Below are 22,184 nucleotides of genomic sequence, written 5' to 3'. Positions count from 1 at the left end.
GCTAACAGAGCGCAAAAAGCAAACAGATTTGTTCTATATCGTGATTAAATATACAGGCATACAACCAAGAGAGCCATACAAAATGCCCCACGAGAGAGAGAGAGAGAGAGGGAGGCTTGCTCCTATTCTTCATTGTAGATTTCAGTCTTGATTCCTATTGGTTTCAAACTGAATGCACGAGAATGCACTAAACCTAAGGGGAGGATGCGGATCTTTCAAGTGTCGAATATGTTGACTATCAGAACCCCACTTGCATGAAACTCAAACCATCCCTGATCCACTGGAGAAGAATAATTAACTGGCTTAGACTCTTAGTCGGAGCGTGGCAACAAGAACATGAAACCTGAGTTCTCCCGAATGAGTGGAGGGGGTTCGATATCAGATATATCAATTGGTTCCATCGACTTTGATATGTCATCAACTGAAAATGGTATGCTGCATATTCAACAGGGTAGAATGAGCAGATGGAGTAATAATAATTGAAGATCATAAAGCGATGGGCACTTTGCTTTTTATCTTTTGAAGCATAAATTAAGCTAACATGTTATGGAGTAAACATAATGTTTTACCTCGAGTCATCATCCAATAAGAATGAGTTGCTCACTGGATTGTTCGAATCTTCAGTCATCAGCACCCTCATATTCGATATAACCTAATGAATTGTCACAACTTATGGTCATAGCTTGAACCATTTCTTATGAATGAATCCACCATGAATTTTTACCTCAGGGGACACACTATGTGTACCATATTTGTCATCCCAGTACATTGTACTTATCCGATATAACTGTTGCACACTAAGTACCTGCAAATGTAGGAAGTTTGCTGGATTATCAATAAGACATCAGGGAGAAAGGTTTGAGGAAATATCAGAAACTTTCACTCACTGGACAAAGGTCATGGCTAATTTCGTCCAAGGTCTTCTTTGGCTTTTGGTGGATCACCTGAATATGCCATAGTTCATGTCATCAGTTTTAACTTTAAACTCTCAAATTGGAAAGAGGTACTTCGGTTTGTTGTCAACCTTTAACACAGTTTTCAATCTATTTACAAGGTGGACAAAAAACAAGGTGCATTGTTATGTGTTAAGGTTCTAGAATAACCTGCTAACCTGGTCAACTTAAGATGCACAACCTCTACTGAATAGTCTATGAATACAAGAATATTTAACTAGTCAAAAAATTCACAAAGAAGCTGGGGTAGGCCAATATTTATATTGGCCACTCTGGTCAAATTAGGCATACAAACTTCCTCTAAAATAAGGATTATGTTGTGGATGATGAAGCAGCTGTCCTGGTTCTTCAATGTGACATACACTATAAGAAAATGAAGAGGACAATCATTACCAGGAATCCAATAGCCTGTCTTATATGCTTTAGTTCATCCCATGCTGAACCTGCATACTGCAATCAGAAAACAAATAATTCTTGGAAAAATTAACAAGCCATCATCAATGGGGTAACCTCATTGTAACTCTGAAACAACATAAAGCAATATCGATATGGCCTCTAGACCATGATGTGTTTCATGATACAAATTGTATCTTATTAAGCTCCTCAAAAAATAAGGACAACAACATAGTTGGCATCAAAAATTCACACACAAGTTTGATGATTAAAACATTGCATCGCTCACATCTGTTTTAAGCGTTTGATTATCTATGATCATAAACAGAATATCAAAGAATATTTAAAAGATATAATCTCAATGAAATATTTTCATATGTCAAAGTTCATAGTTATAGATCCTGGATCAGACCAGCCAGTCCAATCTGCTATGCTAGAGCTTTAAAAAGGCTAAAATACCCTCAAGTATTTATTTATTATCAAAGATATTTGAATATTCCCAAGGACATTTTAACTCCTAATTATAAGGATAAAAGAAGAAAACTATATTAAATTCATTATTCTCTCATTCACTGAATGTGTTTACTTCGTCCTTATCGTCCTCTTTCATTATATCATAAAAGTTATTTTACAATAATATCTACATATGTTTTATATTTCCAATATTATATATAATTATCTTTTATTTTCAATATTATATATAGTAATTTTACAGAAGGATCAATTGGCCCACCGGTTCAACCAATGACCCATTGATCTGAAACTTGACTGACAGGTCTGATTCTAATAACTATGATCAAAATGGTGAGAAAGTCAGTAGGTTTCTTCCAAGACCTAGGAAAGCATAACTCATTTACAAACAGCTAATTACTTGATCAAAAGTTTGACGCTTACAAGCTTTTCATTCTTATGCATTAATCTATTTTCCTCTGAGAGATAATCTAATGGCTGAAATTTTTGTAAGAAAGAGGAGAGAAAAACCAAGAGATCATATTTGGACATGAAATTTCATTCTGCAATTTAAAGGAGATTCAGTAAAATAAACCTAGGAACAGTTCTATAGGTAAAAATCCACATTCAAATGAAGCTTCCCTTCTTTCTCTATGGAGAGGCATAAACTGAAAACACAGTTATTGAGATTCCAACAAACAACACCAAAGCGGTCAAGAAGTCACCTTAAGAAATAGAATGGAACAATGTTATATAAAGGAATATCAACCAGATGGTCAATGCAGTCTACGAAGCATTCACGTGATGCAGGTGCACACGAACAAACAAACAAACAAAAGTAGTCAAGAAGTCAACTTAAGAAAGAGGATGGAACAATGTTACAAGAAGCAATATCAATATTTAGGTAGTCAAGGCATTCTATATAAAGCATATGCAGTATGTAGCTACATATGCCAATAAATGTCATACATGTTAGAATGCTAATGAAGTATAATCAAGGACAAACAAACAAATATGCAAAAATAAGCGGATAAGTATGAGCAACTGTCAAATAAAAACTGAAGGGGCAATATTACTATTCTAATTTATTTAAGTGAAGAGTTACAAGATCAATCTTAAATTTTTTTTTTACACTATTAATACTACATAAAACTGAAATAGTAGCAAGATAGAGGAAACATAATTCAATTTCCAATCTTGGGTTCATGCTATGCAGATCACAGGTACATGCAGCCACGTTTTCATTTATATAAAACCTGCAAAAGCAGCCACTTAGATGTATGAGCTGGATAAGCTGTTACATTATGCCAGCTGGAATTTTCATATATATATATATATTGGCAGCACAAGTGGCTGCATAGATGTAGGAAGCTGCACATGTGTATATACTGCATGTTGAGGCTCATAGGTTGCATGGGCTGCCCATGTGACTGAATAGGCTGCATTTAGAACACTGGGACAGCGAGAAGCAAAGGCACAATCGTTAACTCCTGATCATAATAAGCTGTCTCTGGTTGTAAAAATCTTTTAGAAAGAAGAAAACTAAGGTTTAGGTAAACTTAATATAAGCTTAAGTCACAAATCAAATACAGTGCGCCATTGCTATAGATGTCAGCTACATGAATGAAAGGAAATTAGTTTGGTATGAATTGATCATAGAAAACATAGTTCTCCTAAATAAAAGGGTATTCGAAAGATTGAACCAACAAAATACAGATCGCAAGCAATTCCAAACAGTGGAAGTTATAGTAGAACCTTGGCAAATGAAGCTTGTCTCACCAAATCCAAGAGCTTTATAGTGTTGTTGGATTAACTAGTGCATATATTCATGAGGTCTCAAAGTTTATTCTATTTGTGGAGTAAATTGTCCTAAATGTTGAAATAGCAGAAGTTACGTAGAAACTTGGCAAATGAAGCTTACCTCACCAAATTTGAGAGTTTATAGTGCTGTTGGAGTAACTAACACATATTAATGTGGTCTCATAGTTTGTGTTATATATTAAAGAAGTGTTAAGACACTAATTATGCAAAATAGAGTTTTAGTGACAACAAGAAATATATTTTACAAGAAAGGATTAATGAATTGAAAAAAGGTTAGCACAAGATAGCTAGGTGAGGAGGTAATTCTAACCAATATTTAAAATCTCATTGGTTACTGATACCAGCCAAAAGCCGGACCAGTACATACCAATAAAGAATGGCATACCATTCGGACCAGAGAGAAAGAGGAAGAAAAGAGGAGGCAGAGGAATAGACGAATTGGTTGGAGATGAACAAGGAAGCAGCAGTGAAGCAATAGGAAGGAGGGGAGAAGGATCGTATGAAAGAGAGAAAGAAAGGGAGAAAAAAAAGGCAAAAAGACATTGTCCTACCACTTAGTACCCGTCTTAACAATTAAACTGGGTGGTATTCCAAGAGAGGTTAACATACCCAAGCAATAGGACCGGTCGAATAGCATCGAAAAATGGTGGTTCATGTACCAATTCATGGTCATATCAGTAAATACTATCTGGTTTCATAAACCTTGCTTCTAACATTGGTGACTGAATCAAAACCTTGGGTTAAAAGGTAAGCAGCAAATAAATTTAAGGATGTTCTGTAATAAGTAATGTTAAGAAGACAACTTTGAGATGAATGAGAGGTTTTACTAGGCAATATAGAATAAGAAATAATTGCACTTATCATATTTTTTAAGCAGTAACAGCTTTAGATAAACTTAAGGAACTTATGGTTCATATGTCCAATAAAGATGGTAGTGGTCCCAAAAGGATTATAAGTTGATCCACTACGATGCCAATCTGGACGATACTAGAAGGAATTGGGTGAAAACACTAAAAAATATTAAATGGCATATAGTTTCACAGAGTATTCGGACCCATGAGCAGCTGATGGTCCATGTAGCTCAAGCCAATGACTGAACCCTATTCTACTAATTCATAAAAATAAGAATGGCATCTTATTAAGTCTTCCTAAGATTTCTGGAGCAAGAGGAGGATAGATCTTCTTGTGTTATTCTATCATGTAGATTAGACAAGGAAATGGAAGGATACAAACAAGAGTTTTAACAAATGAGTAGATAATAAACTTTTATTTCACTGCTGTCAATAGGTTTTGACATTTACTTCTTACAAATAGAAATTAGCATAAGAATTGATGCTAACTTACTAGTTGCTAGTTGCTAATATGATGAAAGCACGTCAACTAAGATCTCATACCCTTGCTTTTTTAAATTGTTTTTCTTTTGTATATTTCTCAACTTATATATCTAAGTTTATATCTTATATTTTTTATCAATTGCAGGCTATTCTGAGAAATGCAGTTCGTTAAGGAATGAACTGATATAACAAGTATTCAATACCTACTTTCATGTATTATTATATAATTTATTTTCTTTTGTATATTTCTCAACTTATATATCTAAGCTTATATCTTATATTTTTATCAATTGCAGGCTATTCTGAGAAAAGTAGTTAAGGAATGAAATGATATAACAAGTAATCAATACCTACTTTCATGTACTATTATATAATTTATAATATTAATTTTACCAAATAGAAGAAAAACAGTAGAGTAATCAAACCAAGATAAAAACCAACGCTACCGATAAAATTCAGACCAACTTCCTTGTCCTGGTATAAGCAGCTCTTAAAAAAATATACTGGAACGAAGATAACTACCTCATCTGTTGCTTTGTAGCACCAATGTTCTAGTTCAGCTAATCCTGCTTTAACATATTCACCGTTGCTAAATGAGCAACATTCTCTCCTCAATAAAAGACTGAAGAAATGAGAGCCCATTAATGACAATTCTTATTACAATAATAGCAGAGACTGGTGTAGTCTAAAAAGTGTACCTGTTAAATAGTTGTACATTTATGAAGGAAAATATCTGTGTGAACACCTTCCGAACTAAGAATGGAGGCACCTAATTATACAAGAAATCACAAATAAGAAGTTATAGGATAAATAATTATATTTTCAGCAAATAAATGAAATATGCAGGGAAAATGGGACTGGAACGATTCTGACAAATTTTGGGAAAAGTTGTATTGAATTCTCTAACCTGATCATAATTTGTAACCAAGACCAACAATAATTCAAGAATACTATCTCAAGAAAGAAAAAGATAAATAAATAACTCAGTACTGTGTAGAAAAAAAAACTGACGTGATTTGCTTTCAATGTGTTCAAGAAACTGTCAAGACTTTTAACAATCCCTTGCCAGTGGGCAATCAAAGCTTGCTGTGCAGGAGCATTTCCTGGTGAGCGAGAAGAACCTTTGACTAGACTAGCTCTTGATGTTCGTGGGGCCTGCATCATCCATGTACAAAAATGAACCCTAACATGCTAATGATCAAGCATGCCATGTAGATGCTACCTTAGCTAAAGAGAAATTTGATGGTCAAAATTGTAAAATATTATGTAAATAATACCAGCAAGACAGCAACATGACATGAAACCTTATTAGCCTAGTTTTAGAGCACAAACAAGCAAGGCATACCTGAATGCACAAACCAAGCAAGGGAGATATCTCCTTCTTCAAATTATCCCTGATCATTCCATATATTTTTTCTACATATGCAGTAAGTTGTTGTTTGAATAGTAAAGCAGGGTACTTTGCTTCAACTTGGCGCAATTTATCTACTCCACCAGTCAAGCTTCCATTCACAAAAGAAAGGTTCACACCTTGCGGTGTACCCCTGAAACTCTAAGAATAAAATTTGTAGAATATCACTGCTAGGTTTTTCCCCCAAGCACAAACTTAAAAGATGGCGATGGTGAAAAGCATCTTAACAACAATTAAGACATTCCCATACTTGAGTCATCCTGCCAAAAAGAGTAGCAGATGATGACCGACGGCGTTGTGGTGCCATTCCTGCTGCGCCACTTGCTTTCAGTGTCCGTTGAAGTAGCAACAATAAAGTTGAAGCATTGGAAAGCCAATAGGCCAAGACCTCATTATTATCCTGGGTCTTCAACATACAATGAATAATATCCATTGTGAAGCTCATCAAGTACAAAAAATGATAGTAGTAACAAGGGATTAGTTCAAACCTCAATAGCATGACCAATTGTTTGAATAATTCGATCAAACACACTTGTTCGCTCAACTTCAAAAGATCGCCATTGTAGAAGGCATTTATAAGTAATACAGGCAGCAACAGGTCTGCTTCCTGCAAATCCTAGGTCTTGTGCAATACACCTAATCAATAAGTCCTGGTTTTCCTGTAATAAGAGTTGACAAGTCAATATGGGAGTGCCAGAATTCACTCAAATATCAACATGTGGAGCACCAACTTTGCAGGAAAGAAGATAAATAGAAGTTTAAGTCAGATATTTAACCTGCTGTTTCTCATTGAGAGATTTCTGTGGCTTATCATCTACTTCAGAATTCTCCCTCATGTTGAATGATGCACTAAGTGGATCCTAAATCACACAAATCAATATTAGTTGAGAAAATATCAAGTTGAAGTTTTTAATGTATAAAGTATCCAAAATTGAAAAACAAAAGAAGCTGCATCGGTTCATCTTACTGCTATTGTTCTGGTCTCGCTGTTAATAACAAGACCATTTTCGGAGCTCCTCTGTCAACCAATCATAAAAAAGGGGGTTTAGTCTAGATTAATATTAGTGCCATTTTAGAATCCAGTACCAAAACTTTGTTACATTCACCTGCAGAGTTGATTTAGAACGTCCTGATAACAATTTATTGGGTGCCATGGATACAGCCTGCTGACGAAGTACTTTATTTTCGGACTCTAGGTTTGCCAGCTTTTCTTCAAGCCTAGTTAAGAAAGAATATAATTAAGGTATCTGAAAAATGGCATTTTCTAGTACTAATATTCGTTGCTTAGTACAGACAATTCAAAGATAGCTATTTTTAAGACCTCAAATCATCCATCCAAAAATGAACCTTAAATATGCAAAATGTCATACAAAGCATTTTCACAATCCTCAACTGTGTCATTTAACATCACTTCAGGTTATGACATAAGGAAAAGTTACAAGTATAAAAGTTCTCCTGATTTGTCTTAAATGTCTCTATTCCTCTTGGAGTCTTTCAGAACTCTTGTGCACAACCTTTATAAGTGAGACAACCCTAGAACATTCCTAACTATCACATGTTACCTGAAGAATTTCAATTCATCAGTCCTCGTGAACAAAAGTTAGAGAGCAACCTTAACTGGATTTCGCTAAAAATTGATGCACCAAGTTGCATCTTGCGCCAAAAATATTTTTCTCATGTGCTCAAGTATCAATAGAGCATTTGTTTGAGACCAGAGGACTGTGCTTAAATTCAAAAGAAAGTGAGTATGCAGTGCCGAAAGGTTTATTTAATTTGGGAAGAGGATCTAACCTGTAATGGAAGAATAAGATAACATCGAACTGATTACTTCTTATACATGCTGATGAATAAATTCTCGACCATATCACATGTATATAGGGAAAGTATTAGGTGTGTGCATTGGTAGGCCACCTATGAAAATAATGTAAATACTCACCAAATCTGGCGAGACAGATGGCCTACTGTGTTGGGTTCTCTACTAAGCTCGGAAGAGCTTGGTTCAAATTGTATATGACATTCTTGAAGTAATACAAGTTTATTTTTCAAAAAAAAAAAACTTATATCTGAAATTGATCTGCAAGACCATATTCCAGTTTTCTAATAACATCAACGATTTTGACATAAGTTATTGATCAAGAGTGAGTGCTGCAAGAAAGATTCCTTGGCAATATCGCCTGAAACATCTCCTGTTGAGGTGCTATGCAAATTATAAAGTACAGATCACAGTAACGAACAAAGTTCATAGTTGCCTGAGTATCGGTCAACTCAAAATCTGTTTTCTAGATTCAAATTTGACTATCCAATCATTGAGCTGCAAAAGTATGCAACCTAAGTTGCTCTATCTGCAGTCTCCTTCCTTCAAGTAATGTAAATATCATCCACTGTCTAGAATTGTAATTGTATAAATAATGACCTACTCCAGAAAACTAACAACAGTCTGGTATCATTCACCTCTCGGGCATAAATCAGTTCCAAGATCTGCCAGATCAATTCCAGAAACAATAACTTTTTTCCAAGTCACGCTGACCAGGAAAATTTGACCTATGAGCAATGTCGATCAAGTTTCTGAAAAAAAGGATAGTTGATGGCTCACGACAAACAGATGTCCGTATTCAGCAAGCATCATCACATCTACATGATAGCTCTATTTTGACATCCGTCCATATTTATATCTCAAATAAAATGGATTTTTTCCCAATGTGTTTAACATAAGAGTAAGACAATGAAAAAAGTAAAACCTGTGTAAAGATTCCTGAAGTTGATGTAATTTTCCTTCTGATTCGTGTAACTTCCTCTGTCTTTCTTCACTAGTTGTTTGTGCTTCATTAAATCTGTTTTCAGCATCATCAGCTCGTTGTTTTTCTGATTGTAATGAGGCCTAAAAGGGGCAGAAAACAAGAAAACAATGAAATAAGCCAAGATCTTCATATTGATAGAAGGCACTTTCTAATATATAAACAGATAAAAAATTCACAGATTATATGCGACATGTATAAAAGAAAAAGAATCAAAGCTTGCCCACAGAATCATTTGCATCAATAGAAACCTTCTTTTCTAAAGTAAGCAGAACTATAGTGCAAGCAAATGCCACCAAATTTTAATTAATTTGATGACCATAAAATTATATACAATTAACGAAATCTTATCGATCCATATTAAACTCAATATCAATCTTTGATGCATACAAATGCAGTCAATTTGCACACAAAAGAGAAGATGCCTAAGTACTTAGCTATTTAAGCATGCTTTTCAGTTTTCATGTTGGTAAAGCTCTCATTCATATGTAAGTAAACCCCATTTACATTCTACCATGGAATCAACTTTCTAATGTTGCCACCTGCAGTTGATGAAGTGATAGTAGTAAAGAGGGGAAAGAATTAAGCTTACTTTAAAATGATATCTTATATCATAACCATTAAAGAAACTGCATACCCAGTATGTTTCAGCAATATTGAAAAAATATATAAATGTATTTACTAATATTGTGAATACATGTCCAATTGTATGAAGACCAACACCTTCAAGTTCTCCACTTCATCCGTCAAGGAATCAATCTTCTCAGTATCTTGAACAAGAACAGTATTTTCTTCGATAACAGGAGGTGCATCTTCAATAGCCTTTTTTGCAGCCTCTCGTTCCTTGACAAGCATTGCTGTTGTCTCATCCACTTTACTTTGCATTGCTTGCAAAGAGCTTTGTAACTTTGTTATCTCTTGTCCTTTAGCTTCCTCTAAGTCTGTCTGTATCCATTAAAACTTAAGTTAGCCCTGTTACCTTAGTAATATATGTTAATGCAACAGTGTGTGTACAATTGATAGATGTAATGATAAAATCAAATTTTGAATGTGACTGCCTTAAATTTCTTTCATGTTTATTCACTGTAGATCAGCACCAGGCACCAGCACATCTAACCATAAAGATAATAATTATAAAATGTCCAAAACTTACCCGCAAACGCTTTTCTAATTGCAAACGCCATGTAAGTTCTTCCACTGTCTTTTCAAGCTTATCCTTCGCTTCCTTGAGAGCACCTGTTTCTCGTGCAGCCTGAATCAAACAAATCAAATCCATATGAATTAAATATGACAAGTTTATCAAGGACCATAAGCAACTCATATATATACATATACACACACACACACACATACTGATATACATATACATACATATATATACACACACATATGCAACATTTCGCAGCAGTTAGTCAAACATCAAAATCTCGAATTAAAACTTAAAACTACTCTCTGATAGTCCAAAGTAAATAAGAGGACATCAGGTTTATGTAGCTTGTTTATTTCATTCTGCTATTGGCAATACCCAACTAGAGAGAGTAACTATAATGTATATGGCGTTATTGTTTTCAACACTTTTGTGCTAGTGAGAGTTCCCTTTTGTAATCTGATGAGCTAACCATTGGTTGTCATCATTTCTTAAAGTAATATAATTTCTCTTTCAAGGAAAAAAAACTATAAATGTATATGGCAGTGGTACAAAGGTGCAATTTATTGTGGTAATCTAGGAGGTAGCATTTTATGTATTAAATTTAAACTAATATTTTATTTAACTTTAGGAGATAACTGGCAGACAAAGCTCATGTGCTGCAGGGGTATAAATAGTGAAACGAAGAAGAATGTGTTGAAAGGAAAACATGCAAAAACACCTTAAAACCATGTTTGAAAAAAATGCTCGGACCAAAGTGAACAGGGAGGTACATATCAGTCCAACGGAGAATGGGGCTGCAGACTAGCCCATTTTGGGTGGTCTCGCTTCAGTTTATGACTTTTTATATAAAAATCCTTTATTAATAGGTCTGCCTTTCTCTCTCTATCTCTCTTGCTTGATCACTCAATCAACAGCTCTGAACCCCATGCCTAAACCCTCAACCTGTCTAGATAGTGGTACATTATAAAAGTACGTACCAATTTGAGCTTCCTAAGCTCTCTCCTTGCAACCCTTCCCCTCCATCTGCATTGGCTGACAAGTGATGCCCTCTTTAGCTTCTTATGGTATGAATAAGCTCTATAACAACGCCATTTAGCCTGCAAATAGCAAACAAGAAGATAAGGATATACATAGAGGATTTGAAGTCTTCGAGAATGTACAACAGTGAACAAAATAACAAATTATTCATTAATTCGACAACAAGGAAAACTAATCAACCTGAATAACAGTTGCTGCCTTAGTTTGCTTCCTAAACCTAAACTCATTCCGAGCAGCCAAAAATCTGAAACCAGCTTGCAGGACAAGAACTGACAATCTCAATCGTGTGTAAGCCTTCTTAGCCTTGTAACGACGCAAATTTTTCTGAACCTTTATTGCAGCATTTTCCCTTCTCATGCCTTCATACAACTTAAAAGCCAGTCTCCCTATGAACAAAAAGATGTTTGATGAGTATAAAACCAAAGATTACACAGCTTATATTGAAATGAGTTAAACACACTTCTCCATAATGACTGCACATATATGGTAGCCTTCCTCAAAGCAATAAATTGTTTCCGCAAAATATGTGTTCGTATTTGATTTTGAATAGTTTTTGCAGCGCTGTTAAGCACTTCAGCTCGTCGAGCATCTAACTCTGCCATCTGACCAGCTCTAAGAAAAACTTTTGATTTGCCTATCTGTAAAATCGGGAAGCAGTTTAAAACTACATGAATTTTACAACAAATAGATAAATGGTCAAGACATGAAAAATACATGTCAATGAATGATCAACAAATTCAAAACAAAGGCAACAGATAAATTGCTACCAGGAAACAATAATAAACAAAGTAGTGCAAGCAGATTTTTCATGACACAAACTCATTCAAAGGAAAGTGGCTTTGTCACGTAAATTAATAGGGACAATTTTACATTTTTAGTTAAGCACTTAAGCTAGCAGTAGTGATAGATGGCTAAAATTATAATACAGAGATCATCTATACACATGGCAACTCAAGATAACAGTGATTTAACCATGCAAAATGTTATGATGATGAACATGGTTCAGGAAATACCTGAAAACCTGCCAACCCCGTCTTTTCCAGAATCTTCCTGCAAGCTATCTTTTCATCGTAGCTGTTCAAGAATGCAAAGCAAAAACAAAAGCTCCTCATACAATCAAAGTCATGGAATGCAATATATATCTAACAAAACCATATGCAGAACATCATAATGAAGGACACTTGAACTTACTTTCCCTCTAAAACTTCTGGGGCAAGAACACCAAAACGATGTAAAAATTCATAGAATATGCGACGAGTAGGATATCCAGCACAACTAATTCTGATAGCCTCAAGAACACCCTAATGACACCCCAAAAGAATTAAAAATGATTATTTAAATTTTAAAACAGTTAATATAAAATAACATCTTTAGTCAGAACCAATCAAAATGTCCAAAAAGTACTCACGCCACAGCGTAATTGTTGCATAACATTGACATTCTCAAAAATGGCAGGTTTTAGAAGATTGTTCGGCTTCACACATCTAATGTAATGGGGTTCTGTGGAATTTAATGTCTCCATCAATGCCTGTAGTTGTTGCTGCAGCAAAATTTTAATCTAGAGTGAGATGCATATTTTACAAAAGAAAACAAAAGGCCCCAAATTATTCTCTAGAAAGAAAAAAATCTAGCTTTTATAGAAAAAGAGGAAGATAAGTATACACCTTAAATCGAGAACCAATGGATGAAAATTTTGAAGTCTTGGATGTCTCCTCAGGCAGAGGAGGAAAAAGGCCTGAAACAAATGAGCATTTTGAAGCACTCAACAAATCTTGGTGTTCTGCCACAACATAATCCTTATTTTTGTCCAGGAACTGATCAGATTGATATAAAACCTAATAACAGAAAACAAATGCACTGAAATTAGTCTCAATGCTTATAGCTGTTTTTCAGCTAAATCAAGCTATCTAACCTCTCCAGCATAATGGCTTATCGAAAAATCAGTACGAGAAAGCTTGGGCTTGATGAAGCGCTTGTGTGTTTTAAATGTCTGGTAAAGCTTTTGCGCAAAGGTTTCATGTGTTGATTTTGGAAACATACTGTTGATACAAGAATGATTAACATCATAAGGTTGTACATTGCAAAAAATGTAAAAAATTTCTCTCCCGAGAAAAAGGAAAAAATGAAAAACAAATCTAGAAAAGAACTAGACAGAAGAGAAAAGAAAACTAAAGTTTACCATGCTTCATCAAGGAGTGCGATGATACCTCCAGGTTTCTGCAATAGAAAATAGCAACCTAAGTTTCATAACATGCATGTTCCATTCAATGCTACAAATATCTAACCATTTTGCATAAAAGTTATGATCTTCATCAGTTGCAAAGGACAAAAAGATCATATGAGTTATCTATTGAATTGAATAAGGAGAAATACTATAACATAAGAAGCAACAAGCAGAGGAGAAGGTCATGTGAATTATCAATGTACTAAGAAATTTAAATAAATATGGAGAAATACTACGGGAAGTAACATGAACATGAAAGAATAATGCACCAATGTTTTCTGGAACATTGGTTGGTAGTTAATCAATCATAACATGTAGTACAATTGTAGCAAACATGGGAATCCATTCAACAGAATTGGTGAAAGATGCTAATAAATAAAAAGATAAATATGAATTTCATTAGGAAAACCCTAATTTTGCTGAGTCCCATTCAAGCCATGTTTTAGATTCATGACATGACCATTGCAATTCTTTGCACAAATAGATACCATAGAAATTCATTAGTGTAAAATATCTGCTCCCATCCATATAGCTGGATGATTGAGAATCTCGGAGGGAATCCTATTGTTGGGGGTTGCCATGCCAAGGAGCATGTTATGCATCTACGTAATATATAAATACACATAAAGCGAAAAATGTGCAACAATGTATAACAAAATCGTTGTCATTATTCTTTGCAAACAGAAACTACTGGGAACTAGAACTCATTTTCCTCTTCTTGATAACATCATGAATATAGATCATCTTTAATTTAACATTAGTACCAACAAAATGCACAAAGGTTGCTTTACTAATTTAAAAGGCCACCATTTGCAAAAAGTGACACCAGGATACTACTGTAATCAGGGAAGATGTTAAAAAACACATTTGTTGCATTATCCAAAAAGGCCTATATTGATTAATATTCAAAAGTACTTAAGATGTAGCGTAACAAAATAAGCCAAGGCAAACAACTAAACTATTTATTTACTTCATGCAAAACAATAGACCAACCCCTCCTTCCATCAAGATGTAATACCACAACACCATCCAGTGCACATGTTTACTGTGCTCAAGAGAAAGATAGAACATCATTTTGTTAAACACAGTTATGCTACTTATGTTAGAGCAAATTTTCACACCTGTAGGGTCAATCTAAAGTTCTTGAGTACATTTTACTTTTTTGCATGCTGGTTATCGAACAGAACAAATATAATTTTGTTCTGACCATTCTAGAATTACAAGCATCAAGTCACTATTTGTACTAATTGTTAACAAATATGAGAACTCATTTTGATGTTTCCATTTAGAATTTGACTGTTCTGTTAATGCTACCTAAGAGTGGGACCAGTCTTAATTTGAGCTGCAAACAGAGATAAGGTTGAAAGTGGTCAGCTTAGGGTACATCATAGCATCCCACAATATCAGCAATTGTGGTGCTAATGCATCAACATCACTCCGATTCCACAAGATACCACCATCATATGCACTGCATGAAACTTAGACTTAAAACCACTATGAAAGACACCATGCCCCATTTTTAGAACATAATTGATCAAGATCTGGACATTACCAGACATTAGCACACATATACAGTACATACGTGCCACACAAACATGTGAATGATGGATATAGATTAACATCTCCAGAAAATTTTCCATAAAACACAAAACTAACATTCATGGATCATGTGCAAGTAAAAGAGAAATGAGAAAACCTTCTCAATAAGATCCAGGACATCTTGATTATCAACAAATTCAATGTAGCTCCAATCTATCTCCTCTTTTGTGTACTCTTCCTGCTCCATCTTGAAAACATGCTGAAAAGAACAAGTTGCAATCCAGTTCAGTTGTTAAAGAACCACCTCAAGTACTTACCTTTGTTTTCATTTTCCTTTATCAAATAAAACTCTCTACCTGCTATTAAAACTACTAATAGAGAAAAAAAGAAGTTTCATATTTAATTTCCCATGCTGAAAAGACGAGTTGTACCAACCTTGAAATATTGGGCATTACATATTACATCTACTGAATTTTTTTTAATCAACAAAGACAAGAATGAATTTACCATATGCGAAGAGTTTACCTGGTTGAAATGCTGCTGTAGTTTCTCATTTGTGAAGTTAATACAAAACTGCTCAAAGCTGCAAAAAAAAAAAGGTAAATATAGAATAGGATCACATTAGGGATAAAAAGAACTTATTACTGCCACTTGCTTAATAAAGTTCCTTTTTGTTATTTTACCTGTTTGTCTTAAAACTTTCAAAACCGTAAATGTCAAGGACCCCAATCAGTGACTTAGAATTTGGATCTTGTCCAATTGAGACATTTATTTTATCAACAATCCTGTAAATTAAATGAAATAAAGTATAATATCAAATTCTTCAAGACTCATCATTTTCATTAATGGTTCAAGAAAGTTTAAAGTAGTATGAGATTGAGTAATCACAGTTCTTTACCAGTCAAACAAGCGAGAATATATTGTCTTAGCTAAGCCATCCCTACTGATGGTTGCAGCACGAGGATCAAGTGGTCTCTTAATAACTTCTTCAGGTGTGATCATCACACGCTTACACAGTGCATCTTCCAGAGCTGCAGAATCACACCTGAAATATCATACGTTCTTATTTCAACGACTTTGAAATAGTAGCATCTAAAGCAACAAGAACAAGTGCATTTAGAATTTGGACTTCACATAAGAAGCTCAGCGGTCATCTTCAGATGGAACTTAGATTTGTCATCTTTCAAAACTGATGAATCTATATCTTGTCCCTTGGCAAAATCAATATTTCCAAGATGAAGAATGGCTGCAACAACCCTAAAAATTGCATCCTGGGAATAGGACCCAAAAGATGAATTTCACAATATTGCTTTAGTCACAGATGCAATAGCAGTTACATTTTAAAAAATCAATATTTACCTGTTCCTGTGCACTAATTCCAACTATATCCATAGCCCTCCTGGTGGCTAAATAGTCATGGGCATCACTCACACCAACCAACTCATAGCAATTTGATTGGTTAAGATAATGAAATGAATTTGGTTTTGATAACTTGTACTTTTCAACCACCTGGAATGAGATGCAAAATTAGTTACTGTAATACTTGGGAAGTAAACTTAAGATCAAAAAAGATGTTTCACCATTAAGCATCATAATACATAAATTACATAGTAAATAAATAATTATTACAAAAAAGACACCTCTGTTGGTGCTGCACATAGAAGGTAAAAGCAGTGGTAGTTACGCTCTGGATCAGAAACCTGGCAAACTCGGGACCTCTCAAGAAGATATGTCCGAATGGCAGCACCTGATATTCTACCTTGCCTATCAAATTGGATCTCAACAAACTTGCCAAAACGACTGCATTTGTTGTAAAACATATGGATCAATATAGATGCTCATGAAGATAATAGCATGTCACAAAATAATATTTTATTTGACATCAAAACCTCTTAATGCATTACCTGGAGTTGTTATTTCTGACAGTTTTTGCATTTCCAAATGCTTCAAGAACTGGGTTTGACTGGAAAAACAATCACTTATCTACCCCTCAGAAACAGATCATAAATAGACTACTACAGAAGTTCTAGTTGAACTGTGCTTACTAATTATCAGAGATCATCAACTTACTTCAAGTACTTGTTGCTCTACAGTTCGTCCTTCAGTAGCAGCCCGTCCACCCAAATAAGCAAGATAACGCATAAGCATCTTTGTTGTCTCAGTTTTACCCGCACCACTTTCACCGCTAACCAAAATGGAATTACTTTTCTCCTCATTTATCATTGCCCTGTTTCATATACATAGCTAGGAACAAACTTATGATTTTGTAGGATTATGAATCTAGTACACAAAAGCAATAAATTAAACCTGTATGCCACATCTGCCACTGCAAACACATGAGGACTTAGCTCACCCAATCGAGCTCCTTTATATTGTATCATCATGTGAGAATCATATAGATGGGGCAACCTTTGAAATGGATTTATGGCAATTAGAATATTTCCTGTGTAAGTCTGCCAAGAATATACATATCAGATTAAAACATAAAATAAAAAAGGAGCATATGTACTGAAAAGTAAATTGGATGATAAACAAGGTACAGCTTACATAAATTTCATTCAGTTGGTATCTGGTTGACAAGTTCTGCAGTAAACCAGGCTCATGCAGATAAGAGAGTTTTGTCATGTCATCAACCCCTCCAGGTGGGGCTTCCATATCTTTGGGATATATTTTTGATAGATTAGTAACAACCTGGTGAATCATAATAAATACATATTAGCACTGTATACACATCTTGATTCATAAAGTATATTCTCCATTTAATTTAGCATTTAAACATACGAATCAAGAAAATTAAGAGTGAAATATACCTATATTATTTCTATCTTTAAGTTAGATATTTGAGTATAAATGATAAAGACTAGCATTGCACTTTACAAGATTGAGAGAAAATAGACATGATCAAGTGAATCAGTTGGTGTTGGTTTGCATGTGTTCTTCCAATTATGATCAATTATCATTTTTATTATATTAATATATAGAGTAACAAATGTGAAAAGAATATTTAACATAGGACCTCAAGAAGCCACATGTAATTATCACAGGAAATTAGATCAACAAGAATACCCTATTGATGGATTCCAATACTGATCATAGGGAGACATATCAGCAAGTACGTACCCAAAACCCAGGCAATGTCATGGATCTCAGGTTAAATGGAAGATGTACAAACACATTCTAGACATTGTGGCTCGATAACAGTAATTTACAAGGATCTTTGGCAACAAAAATAAATCTTCGAGCTTATCACAGGAAGCTCAAAACCACAAAGGACTTTCTCCTCGGAAAGATTATTCATAAATTGCACCTCAATGGTGAGAAATAACCTAAATTCTTTCCATGATGCAGTCCAAATATGACATGCTTGTCATGGATTGGGATCCTTTATAATTCTTCTAGAATGTACATGACCAACGGTTCCATAGTGGCAATCCCACCTCTCTTTTTTTTTTCAATTGCCAGTCCTTCTATGCATAGCTATCATAATAGGACCAGACTAGGTGGTTGGGCTGAAAACACCAGGAACAAATTATTTGGTAGTATAGTAAATAATACTTAAATACTGTTCATTACATTTTTTTTTTATTCCAGAGGAATTTATGTTAATTAAATTAAAGATAAGGAGAGAAAATTCTTTCTCATCAGATCACTCTTCTGCTTTCTCTCCCATCGACCGCCCCTCCCTCATCTTCTCATTTCTCTCTAATTGCTTTTCTATTTCCACTCTTTCATACTCTTCTCTCTTCAGCTCATCTTCCTTCGCTCATCCCTCTCCTTAGTCTTTCCTCACCTTCTATCCATTTCTTCCTTCGACAACTTCACAACTCATGGTGTATGTTATATCCTTATCATGACAATTATGCTAGATAAATTATTTATTTCATATTCTTGAACAATGTATTGAGTATTGACTGATGTTATTTTCTTATGTTATTACATATAACTAAGGTTTTATTTTCATTTATGTTCAAGATTGTTCATTTTTTATTAATTTTGATATTTCTAGATTTTTTTTGGACTACATATAACTTTGAATTATTTTATATTTTTTTAAATTTTTTTGTTAAATATGCAGTCCCACCAAATGACCCACCGATTCGATCAGTGACATAGTGACCCAAAGTCCCAAACCTCAACCAGTCATTTTTCGTTTCCGTTCTGGTAACCTGAACCAATACTTCTACCGAGATGTCCATTAAGGACAGAAGGAAATCATAAATTAGCACCTAGTAAGGATTATGGAATTAACATCAGCTGGGCTTGATTAAAAAAACACATGATAAGAGTTTTACAGGCCAATAGACTCATAAAAAAACATATTAGAACAAATGTTCTCACACTAAGCATCACCGAGTGTAAGGAAAGGACATGGTAACCCTTTAAAGAAATAATATAATCATGAAAAAAAATGAGAATAGGGGAGAACATAACCCAATGGTCTTCTGCAGTAAATTCTGTTTGTAAATATTAAAGGGAGAATAATATGCCCTAAGTTTAGCACAATTGCTACACTACATGGAATGAAAAATGTTAGCAACTAAAATTTGGGAAGTCAAGAATAAGGTATAAATAAACAGAAGACACACCAAACAGATGCGATTGGTGCACCAGTAGATTGTTCAGCATATCATTGCATAGACCTAAACTAAGTAATATCCATATATTAAATCATCAGAGTCTTGGATGACAAAAATGGTGAACGAAAATTTGCTATCCTATTTGTAGTCACAAATTTGAAGAAAATATCAAATAAACTTAAAAAAATTATATCTGAAAAGAACTTGTAGTAGTGACAATAAGCTTTAACAGTAAAAACATTTTCCAAACTGCAAAATAATAGGAAATTGAGGAGAGAAGGTAGAAAACAAAAAGAAAAACTTATAAGTTTTTCTTTTTGAAACCAAATTTGTCCTTCTGTCATGAACTTATAAGTTCATGAGTAGGAAACAATAGGAACTCATGAACTCATGAACTTAGAAAACAATAGGAACTCATGAACTTATAAGTTCATGAGTAGGAATGTGAACAACTTTTTGTCCTTCTGAAACCAAATTTGCTTGAGGCTATCTATGAGTTGGTTACCAAATTTTGTCCAGAAAGAAGTAATAAGTCATGTTGTACAAGTGGAGAGCTGGAATTTACAGAAGTCTGTGCTTGACGAACCATCCATGTTTAATCTTGGCATAAATTATATTTACCTATCAACCTTCAGATTACATAATAATCAGACGGAATAGAATTTCATGAGTAAGTCTATACAAATCTACTAATAATAATGCTTGAATGGATCTGGACTTCAGCAGTAGCAGTCAGCTTACTGTTTTCCCATTAGAAGCTTGGACCTCAGCATTTTCACCGGTGATCTTAGTGACCTGTCCATCAATCCAAGATGATGTTGGATCTTCAACCCATACATGAGAACCTATACTTATATTAACTGGAGTTCCCTGCAGAAATTAGAAAAAATAAAATTATAATCATGTTCAAAGTTTTGTAAAGGAAATGTTGCACTAGCTATATCTTCATAATCATCAGCGTGAAAAACAATTATCGTCGTAAATTCATCGATAAGATCTCAATAGCAGGAAAACAAACCAATGGCCAACACCAAATAAATGAGACACTATGGAATGTTTTTGTTGTTGTTACTGATAAATCTATTCATAAGATAAAAAAATTACATATCAATATGCAGATTACACCTTTCAATATATGGACCACACCAACCATTTAGCAGTTTCTTGTGAAACTATGGATTTCATTTTCACTTAATTACACCTCCAAGCAAACTAGATTCCCCTCCAGGAGACCCAAAGAAGAACATTATGTAACCAGAACTTAGGCTTGAAAGTGCATCAATTCCGCTTGAGCGTTCATGCTTACATTAAAATTTCCAAAAAAATTGTATACTTCTAGTGGTTATCTAAATTATATATATATATATTGTGTTCTCATCTTCAACTTACTGGTACTGATGCCATCACAAGCTTCCTGAAATGTCAAGCCACCGTAGTTTCTGTTTCTACTTCACGATTACACTTGCACCTATGAATAACGGACAGAGACACAACATAATATGAAGACGGAGATCCAAGAACGTAAGCCGAAAATACAAAACGGACGAGGAGGATATAGGGGTAAGGGATCCGCACCATTTTGGATTGGTTCGCGTCCATATGCCTCTCCTCGGGAGGATGAACAAGAATAAGGGAAAAAGAAGAGCGTCGACGGCGATGGAGGAGTTGAAGAGGATGTGGATGTGGCGGAAGGAAGCAGGGCGGGGAACCCCGAGACGAGACGAGCGGAAGGGGAGCGGGACGTGTTTGGACCGAAGGCGATTTAGCGCGCACCCTCGCCATTCGGAGACGCTGCGCGACGGGAGCCACGAGACGGCCCGTGTCACCCGCGGCCGCGAGTGGTGGCCGTTGCCTCCCTTCACCTGCGCCATTTCCATCGGAGCTCCCTCTGCCCTCACTTCCCTCTCTAACACACACACATTAAACGGACCGCTAAATCGGTTTGATGCTTTATAACATGTCATGCTTTCGAACCGCCAAAACGGCTTAGAAAGAACAATTTGCATATAAACCCCTCTGAAGTAAATAATTTTGTATTTATACCTCCATTCTATAATTCGGTTTATATCCTTAAAAAACTTGAGTTTCAAGATTTTTTAATTAATATAACCTTTCGATTTAGTTTCATATCGAAACTATGCAAAAAAAAAACTAAGATTAACTTATAAAAATTTGATTAGTATTATATTGTTAATTTCAAGTTAGGTATCTTGAGATAATGATTCAAACTCGACAAACCTAATGAGAATTATTTCATAAGAGCAGGTCATCATAAATGGTATTAAAACATAAAATCATCACTAGGTTAGATACTATTATTAGCAGTGAAAACTTAGATTTATGATACCACTATTGACCTTAACTTAAGCATTTGTTTGACAAGCTTGGATCATAAGGGTTAATCATTCATCAGTTCACTTTCATTTGACTTCTAATAGAAATTCTAATGCATATAATAATTATAAGATTCTTAAGGATAATTTATTTGTAAATTATTTT

At 34.7% G+C, this 22,184-nt stretch overlaps 1 protein-coding gene across 1 annotated transcript; it reads right to left on the bottom strand.

Annotated features, from left to right (window-relative positions):
* Positions 1-157: 157 nt before the first annotated feature.
* Positions 158-21,398, bottom strand: LOC135634872 (myosin-11-like). Its single transcript, XM_065145554.1, has 40 exons — positions 21,261-21,398; positions 21,075-21,153; positions 20,427-20,555; positions 17,656-17,799; positions 17,416-17,561; positions 17,179-17,335; positions 17,013-17,071; positions 16,749-16,908; positions 16,468-16,617; positions 16,243-16,379; positions 16,007-16,153; positions 15,792-15,893; positions 15,634-15,691; positions 15,266-15,367; positions 13,525-13,562; positions 13,258-13,384; positions 13,010-13,180; positions 12,754-12,885; positions 12,537-12,646; positions 12,359-12,419; positions 11,806-11,983; positions 11,526-11,731; positions 11,285-11,404; positions 10,311-10,409; positions 9,881-10,102; positions 9,101-9,240; positions 7,469-7,580; positions 7,330-7,380; positions 7,139-7,222; positions 6,851-7,021; positions 6,613-6,768; positions 6,297-6,503; positions 5,963-6,106; positions 5,650-5,720; positions 5,474-5,573; positions 1,347-1,403; positions 888-944; positions 725-805; positions 570-652; positions 158-435 (listed from the first exon to the last, which is right to left on the bottom strand). Exons 2-40 carry the CDS (start codon positions 21,087-21,089, stop codon positions 312-314), a joined length of 4,608 nt encoding a protein of 1,535 aa, XP_065001626.1. The 5' UTR covers positions 21,090-21,153; positions 21,261-21,398; the 3' UTR covers positions 158-311.
* Between the last annotated feature and the right edge of the window lie 786 nt (positions 21,399-22,184).

Source organism: Musa acuminata, chromosome BXJ3-4 (genome assembly GCF_036884655.1).
Source record: "Musa acuminata AAA Group cultivar baxijiao chromosome BXJ3-4, Cavendish_Baxijiao_AAA, whole genome shotgun sequence".
Lineage (NCBI taxonomy): Eukaryota > Viridiplantae > Streptophyta > Magnoliopsida > Zingiberales > Musaceae > Musa > Musa acuminata.
Note: the sequence above shows the minus strand (reverse complement) of the source record. Positions and strands in the feature narration are given on the sequence as shown.

Excerpts from the sequence above, each read along its gene's own strand:
- LOC135634872 (XM_065145554.1), bottom strand. Across the intron at positions 6,107-6,296 it reads TGCTTGGTTTGTGCATTCAG|GCCCCACGAACATCAAGAGC; the intron begins GTATGCCTTGCT and ends TGGATGATGCAG. Across the intron at positions 653-724 it reads CACATAGTGTGTCCCCTGAG|GTTATATCGAATATGAGGGT; the intron begins GTAAAAATTCAT and ends ACAATTCATTAG.